Raw genomic sequence first — 8,601 nt, 5'->3', positions numbered from 1 at the left:
TCAGACTTTTTTCCTGAAATTCCGAGTTTATATCTAGCAATTCAAACTTCATTTCTCACAATTGTGAGATATAAACTTGCAATTGAGAGTTATAAAGTCCGTATTGCAAAATATAGGGCCCTATCATACATCCGTTGCAATGCGGCGCCAGGCGCGACGCAAGTGTTTTTGCTAGTTTCAGCCCGACGCGGTTATCATTTTCACGTCCTGCACACGTTGTTTAAATAGCAAATGCATATTTTGCACCCATTTGTTCGCTCATGGGCTGCTGGTCTGAAAACAAAGGTGCGTTCAGGCGCATTTTTGGCATGTTGCTATTTTGAGGAACTGAAATAGACTGAGCCATTGACCAACTGAAACCTGGTCTAAAGTCAATGGATTATATTGCCAAACGCAATTTATTTTTTTGTTATTTAGAGAGCACGTTAGTAATGTGCACCTATAGGCGGCGGGTGCATAATGCGCGTACACTTTGTCCCGCAGATGGTCTGCTTTAACCTTGCGCACAACAGAGCCGTTTCCTCGCTATAGAAGCGTTCAGCTTTTCCGCTTGCAAAATCCGCCATGTAAATAGCGAATCCACCATAGCGCGAGCGCAACTGGCTTTTAAAGGGATTGGGAGATGAGACTCTGATCGGTTTATTGCACGTTACGCCCAAAACACACCCATTACTCATTAAGAGAAAAGGGACAACCCTTTTAGACCATGCGCGGGGTGCACCGACCATTTTTCCCGTCGTTAAACTAGCAAAAGTGGATTCAGGTGCACTTGCGCCGTGCGCTTTAGACCATGCGCTTGTTGAAATAGGGCCCATAAACTCACAATTCTGAGGAAAAAAGTCAGTTGTACAGTTATAAAGCGAGTTATACATTTTAAATTGCAAGAAAAAATGCTGAATTGTGAGATATAAAGTGAGATATAAACTCACACGTGCGAGAAAAAAAGTCAGAATTACTTTCATACAATTATTTAATTTTTTTAATATTCTGTGGCGAAAACAAGCTTCCCTACAAACAGAATGCAGAATGCTAATCGAATTTGAATGGAAGTTGAACTAAAATGATTTAAAACTCAAAGAAATTCATAAAATTTTCTTTTTTTTTTAAATAGAAAAAAAGAGATTGTCAAGAAAAACTTGTTTGCTTGTTTGAAATGTTTGAAAAAAGTATTGGAAAAAAATATTTTGAAGAATTGAAGATTTATAGGCCTTACGGATAGATAGATAGATAGATAGATAGATAGATAGATAGATAGATAGATAGATAGATAGATAGATAGATAGATAGATAGATAGATAGATAGATAGATAGATATTTATTATGAGAAAATGCAAGTTTTTTTTTTTTTTTTTACCATAATGCATCTAGAAACCTCCTAAACAAAATTAGAAACCTTTAAATTAGCATAATAGGTACACTTTAATCACTCCATTTAATTAAATTATTGATTTAAAAGAAAATAAATAGAATATTAATACATATTAGAGCCTTAATGTATTAAGTTTAAATGTAATTTTGTAATTAGCACTTCTTTAGGGAAATAAATAATTCTAAGATGATTCATGCTAATGAATTAAAAAATGAGACACCCATCTGCACAATACTTTATTAGTAATTCAAAATCGTATGCATTGAACAAAATTAAAAACAAAGATTCAAACTGCGATCTGTTACAATACTTGATTTCGGTCTATGACGCCCATTTCCCGTTCAACACAACGTCAAGGAAATACAGAAAATGACTTTTAAAATGTTCTATTGTTTCTTATTGATTGTTACACTAGTTAGGAATGATAAAAAATATAATACTCGATCATTAGTGCTATATTAATCTAGAGCAAAAACTAATACAGAGCTGTAACACAAAACTGAAATGCCTCAGGTTACATAAGTTTTACTATGATTATATAGTGCCATGAACAAAACAAGTACAGGCTACACTACCACTAGCAGCAGCAATTGCACATCAACAGTCTCGGGGATTAAGGGGTTAAAACACTAAACCTATTCATGCCAAGCCAGAATGGCACGAATTGCGCTTCTATCTTGAAAAAAGCCACTGAGACGAAAGAAAATCCCAATTAAGAAAGTCCATTTGTCAAAAGAAACAACAATGTTGCCTAAAAGGGATTCTGAAACCCCAAAACAAAGAAAAATTGTTGCGAGTTGTGTTGAAATTCTACATGAATAAGACCGTTGTCTCTGTCCTTATTTTAGCATCTGTACAGACTTTATGCAAGAGAGCCGTCCCTTTAACTCAAACTATTCTTTCACTATATTTAGTAATAAACTTTGGAAGTACTGTCAATCGGTCCATCATTTGTCCATGTTTACATTGATTCCTCTTGGTGGCATCATGACAATAAGAAGAGTGGACGAGACAATCTGCATGTACAGATGCTGGGCCTGTATATATTAAAGAAATAGGCATGTCTATCATCATTTGTAGACAATCCTATTGGGATAAAACTAAATCTTATACTGGATTAGCTCAAATTCTGAGAAACGTTAACTAAAAGAGGCTTGGGGGAAAGAATAGGCACCTCAGTTCATCCATCCTTCTTAGATGATTCACATCTGATCCAGTTTGGATTTGGTTCCGAATCATCAGCGCCGAGTAAAATCCTTCTGAATTTGATTCTTACAAGAGTTTTGTTTAATCCACACAGGAATGGCTCTGAATTTCATTAGAAATCCATCAGTATTCAGTAAGATTTTATTGGATTGGCTGATCAATGTCTTTTCCCCCAGAATTTCATTTTTATGAAATATAATCTTATTTGATTTGTTGAGGATTGCTTTTTAACCCAGTTTGGATTGGATCTTGGATCCGTTTGGGGGGGGGGGGGGGGGGGGGGGGGTATCTCTTTTTTTTAAATCTTTTTTTAGAAGATTCTTATTTTATCCAATTAATTAGGCCTATTCTTTTAATCCAGTAAGAGTTTATTGATTAATAAATAAATAAATAAATTAAATTAAATATAACATTTTATCCAGTAGGAGCTTTTTTTATTCTTAGAGGGTATTATGTTTGATATCATTGTAATTAACTCTTAATTATGATAGAACTTCCATTTGCATTCAATAAAATCCTGTTGGATTAACCCATTAATGCCTTTTTATTTCATTTCATCCAATAGGATCTTTTTCAATTCTGATCCCATTAGGACTGGCTCCAAATTATATGATATAGGAAATTCCACAATCCGCATAGTCTTTTCTCCATTGAGACTGTTCATAGATTTCTTTCAAAGACTCCTCCGGGATCTATATGATGAAAACTTATCAACTGTAATGCTTATACAAAGAATCGATATATTCCGTGGGTAATATCATATGAATACATAGGATATTTACAGTGTCCTCCCGAAGCTGGCACTGCGTTATCAAGACACAGCGACCGATTCCAACAAGTTCTCATCCTTCGCCTGTCCCGAGTGTCCCATGTCCTCTGTCACGCCAGGATCCTCCGTGTTTGGGTCAGTTTTCCGCACTGCCGTGGGGGGTCTCACCATGATGCACTGCCGGACCACCGGCTTGCCTTTGCCCGCTTTGGGACTGCGGTTGTCGCGCTCGTATTCCTCCTGGGCTTTCTGTATCTTGCGCTTTTTCATCTTGCTTTTGTGAAAGTGGAAGGTCGTGATGGACACGGCTATTATCCCAATGATCATCGCGATGAGCACGAAAAGCACGACGGTGGATGAGAACGCCTGGAACAACTGATCCACCCGGTCAAAGCAGGTGCCATTGTTGGTCCGAGCGGTTCCGTTTAAGGCACAGTGGGGAATAGAAAGCGCCAGTCTCTCCAAGGTCCGGGCACTCATTTAGTCCGGTTCGGGCTGTGTCTGTATTGCAGGGAAGAATTGAGATGAGAGCGAAAAGAAATGTCCACCCCTGCGAATGCGCGCGCTATATTGCATTCATTTCTCTTGGGGGGGAAACGAGTCCACCTAAAATAGATCCAATGAGGAATCCAGGGTTAGAAAAGAGCAAGTGGTTTTTTTTTAGCGTTATAATTCTAGTCACGTTGGAAATCGTCCTTTAAAACACTTTCAAAACCCACACCTTTGACGCATACAGAATGTGTTTAAGAACAAAAGCGATCTCATTCGTACAGGGCGCGCGCGCGCTGGTCGCTATAACTTTGTGGCGTATGCGCGCAAATAATGCCGCTATATTCCCTTTTCGCAAAGCTATTCTTTTACAATTACAAAAGGCATATATCTGTTTCAGCATTCATTTCTCAACTGCGGCATTCCTTCAGATCAGCCAGCAGAAGCAGGGCTGTTCATCAATTAGATTCTGTCTGAAGAAAACCATAAAGTAGCCCATACGCAGGAAAAATAAATAACTAGCTTCTCCAGACACATGAACATGCGAAGATCTACATTGAAACCGATAGTTTACCTGCCTCTACTGAAGGGATGTCTCTGCTCCGGAGGCGAAGACCGCTCGTGGTTGCAAATTGTGGAGAAAAAGGAGCTGGATCCAGCCAATCGCTGAGGCTCGCAATGACGTATCGCCTTTGAGGATCCAAACGCTCCAGCAACCTCATTCAGACGTACAGTATATATGTTCAGATGACAATCCAGGGTTTGATATTCTCATTTATGGGGGTTACACAAGGGTATGTGCTGTCAAAAAAACGTCCCTTCTTCCCTGCATTTGTCTGATGCACGCGCATTTATAACGCATATAAGGTTCCAAAAGGGGGTTTGCATAGAGATTCCATAGAAGAACCATTTTTGATTCTCAAAAGAACCTTGCAGAGAACAGTTGTTAAAAGAAAAGAAAAGAACATTTTAACTGTCTAAATAAGCTTTTTTATTGTGCTGTAAAGAATTGGATGGAAGGTTCCATGGATTCGAATACTGTTCCTTCATTAATGAATAACTACACAGGAACAAATGAGTAACACACTATTAACATTCTAGTAACTAACAAGAAACTTTGATTAACAAATTAGTAAGTAATAGCGCTCAGTTGGATGTGGTAGTTCACTATTAGCTAATCAGTTTTTTTTTCATACCTCCCAGAGGTTCATAATTAACATGAATAATGCATAATTTATAATAAAAGGTAATGGTAACCCAGTAGTAATGACTCAAGTGTTACTACATCCTTCTAAATGATCTACTAATAATTTGGATCAGTATTCTAAAGTGAAAAACATGATATTGACTGAAGTCATTGTAAGCTTTTGAGGTTTTTGTAAGATTTTGATTAGTAATTCCTTCTGATGGATTTGTCAACACATTAGTCATTACTAGTGTGTTCCCATGATCTTCACTTTAGAATACTGATCCAAATAATTAGTAGTTCCTTTAGAAGGATGTAGTAACACTTGAGTCATCACTATCCAAAACCTGACAAAAACCAGACAATATTAGTAATCATGTTTTTCACTTTAGAATACTGATCCAAATTGTATCCTTTAAAAGGATGTAGTAACACTTGATTCATTACTAATGGATTACTATTACTATTACCTTATACATTATGCATTATTAATATTATTATGAACCTGTTAGTTAGTAATCTTCAGTGAGGTATGAAAAATAGTAGTTACTGATTAGCTAATAGTGAACACTGAGCGCTACTAATTTGTTAATCAAAGTTTCTTGTTAGTTAATAGAATGTTAATATTATGTTACTCATTTGTTCCTGTGTAGTTATGCATTAATGAAGGAACGGTATTCTAAAGTGTTACCGAACCTGTTTAAGGGTGTAGGGCAGGGGTGACCAAACTCGGTCCTGCAGAGTTTAGCTCAAACTTGCCTCAACACACCAGCCTGGAGGTTTCTAGTGTGCTTAGCAAGACCTTGATTAGCTGGTTCAGGTGTGTTCATTTGGGATTGGAGCTGAACCTTTTGTGATGTAGTTGCAATGTAAATGTATGTGATAAACATACATACAGTTTATAAAGTGATAAACTGAAGCTGATCACAAAAGCGTAAGGTTGATATGGCTATAGCTAACAAAATTATGTTAAACATTTTGCTTACGTTCCCATTACGTTATGAATCGTAATTACTGGAATTTTTGCATGGAATAATGCCACCATGCAAAAATCTTTATTAAAATGTAACATTTTTAAAGTCTTAAAACCAAACTTGACTTGCTCAAGTTTTTGTGAGATTCAGCTCAGCAAAAATTCTCTGAAGCTCCAAGTTGTCAAGTATAATGTTCAACCTTCCGTAATGAGAAATGCATGTGTTGGCTCTCGGGAACCTCACAATATGCAGGGATTCAGTACGAGGTGTTGTACCCTTCAAGTTAAAGTTTGTTAATGAAATCCAACACACCGTTTTACACGACCGTCCCTCATGTACCACTCCTAAAGACGGAGCATTTTAATCGTCCCACTAATCTATTCCAATGGCCTATCCAATCCCATTGAGATTAATTACTACATCATTTGTTCTGTGCTGGATAAATGTGCAAAGTGACCTCTATTATCACTCCACCTGCTCAACATCTTCTGTCAATTAATCTTTCAGAATCCGGTGCCTCTGATAATCGTTGGAGTGACCAAATTATTAATTTCAGCACGTCAGGATTTCAACCTCTGATGTACCGGATTACTGACAAACTATATGCAATTACTTCTTTAAGAGATCAGATTTAAAATTGTACCTGGTATATGATCAAAACTCACAGTTCATGCTTCAAAACCTAGTTAATGTGTCAGTAAATTGGCCAATGCCACCAACATAAAAAGTGTGTTTGTCATCTGTGAGCCACATACATTGGTCAAAATGTTTTGGAAATATTTGTTATATACAAATGTCATGTTTTTTCGACTTTTTTGTTGACACTCGCTGATTTATACTATACAAGAATGTGAGTTTTGTCTAGCTGAGGCTCTTGTGTCTCACACTGAGCTTTTTAGATACAGAATCAGACAGGTAAACATTTACTGGAAAAAGTCAAAACTGTAGTACACAAAAAAAGAACTAAAATAAATGTACTGTATAAATACAAATGCATTTTTACAGTATACTGCTGTAGCTGCTGCTGTTTGTGAAGAGTTTGGCAGTTTCACTGAGAATCAACTCATCAGTTTTGATCAACATTTAGTTATTGTGCAAATTGTACGGTATTGTACTGTAAACGTACTCTTTTGCTCACATGCCAAAACACGTGCAATTTGCCTAAATCAATAAGAAATTCAAATCTGATGTGAACAAGAATCTGATTGTTCAGAGATCTGAACTTGTTGTTTTGAGAGAGAGAGAGAAAAAAAATCTCATTTGAGAGTTGAATCAAAGCTATTGAGAAAAACTGTAAATTGAATTATATTGAACTGATGGGACTGAGTCATATCTAGAGACCTGGGCTGCGTTTCCCGATTACGTTGTCTCTTAGCGCGCTACGAAGACTCTTAAGGTATAACTTAAGCGTGTTCCCCGAACCATACTTTAGGAAGCTGCTTAAGATATCCCTTCTTACGTGCGACGTTACCCGGTGCTGTCCATGGCGACGGTGCCTAATTGGTTGATATCGACGGCTCGAGAATCAATTATTCTCTCGTGCAGGGGCTGCTTCACTGCGTTATGTGAGAAAGCGCTGTTCTTTATAAAAGAAGCACTTTAGAAATAGTTGAAATTGCATTTATTAGGACTCATGGGATATTATAAAAAATAATCCAAACTATAATAGCCTATAATAGCCTAGCCTACATATTTAAAAATTGTATCATATATTGCTGCCATGATAACCATTTCAAATTTTTACGTGCTTTCTTCTCTTTCCCATTTTTGTTCGCTGAGGTGGAGCTGTGATGAAATATTGTTCTTGTAAATACTTTCCAGCATTTCAGTAATAAAAGTGTACATCTTACGTACGGTGCTCGGCAGTGATCAAAAAGGATTTAAACAGTGACTTTTGAATCTCTCCTTGTAAACTCAGAGATGTGGATTCAGACGGCAATTAAATTTCCACACGACCTGCTTGTCAAAAAACAGAAGGTACTCATTTGGCCAGGGATTTTTACGCGGGTTGGGTGAGAAAAAACACATAATAGGCTATCCATGATATTATGGATCCCGACGGCAATTAAATCACCGACTTACCCCTGTAAATGTTTAAAATACGAGCCCATGAGAAACAATTAGCGTCCGAATAGGACTTAACTGACAGTAGCCTATGAATCTGGCCTTTAAAAGCGCTCTTTAATTAAATTAATAATATAAAATAATAATATAATTAAAAATCTAACAACAATCAGTGTAATGACAATTTCATTCTTTGCATGAAAACCCTTGAATTAGCCTAATTGAACACTGTCTGGCTGTATTAAAACTTCAGAGTTATATTCATATAGACCTGCAACAGTGATAAGGTAAAGCTAAGAGTGGTCCAGACCAACCTTACGAACGTATGACTTACTTAACTAAGAACATTTCAGGAAACACGCATTATCGATAAGGTACAGCTTAAGGTGTAACTTAAGAACGATGTAGCGTTAAGAAGGTTTCGGGAAACGCAGCCCTGATTATTGTGGAGATTTTGGGAGTGGACACTTTTGGCAAACCCCTAGCAACCACCAGTACACCCTAGCATCCACATAGAAACTTGGTAATAATCACTCAAATCCCC

The 8,601-nt window shown here is 37.1% G+C and overlaps 1 protein-coding gene across 2 annotated transcripts; it reads right to left on the bottom strand.

Annotated features, from left to right (window-relative positions):
- Positions 1-1,592: 1,592 nt before the first annotated feature.
- Positions 1,593-4,588, bottom strand: LOC309506193 (uncharacterized protein C11orf87 homolog). Of its 2 annotated transcripts, none has more exons than XM_082179813.1 (2): positions 4,408-4,588; positions 1,593-3,950 (listed from the first exon to the last, which is right to left on the bottom strand). In XM_082179813.1, the coding sequence occupies exon 2, from the start codon at positions 3,822-3,824 to the stop codon at positions 3,387-3,389; it is 438 nt and encodes a 145-aa protein (XP_082035939.1). In that variant the 5' UTR covers positions 3,825-3,950; positions 4,408-4,588; the 3' UTR covers positions 1,593-3,386. The 2 variants fall into 2 exon arrangements, with proteins under 2 accessions (XP_082035939.1, XP_082035940.1); XM_082179814.1 differs by having other exon boundaries at positions 4,412-4,588.
- Between the last annotated feature and the right edge of the window lie 4,013 nt (positions 4,589-8,601).

This window comes from Leuciscus leuciscus, assembly GCF_965113295.1.
Source record: "Leuciscus leuciscus genome assembly, chromosome: 9".
Classification (NCBI taxonomy): Eukaryota; Metazoa; Chordata; class Actinopteri; order Cypriniformes; family Leuciscidae; genus Leuciscus; species Leuciscus leuciscus.
Note: the sequence above shows the minus strand (reverse complement) of the source record. Positions and strands in the feature narration are given on the sequence as shown.

What these genes read in the sequence shown, in the direction of transcription:
- LOC309506193 (XM_082179813.1), bottom strand. Translation starts at nt 3,824, where the DNA reads ATGAGTGCCCGGACCTTGGAGAGACTGGCGCTTTCTATTCCCCACTGT.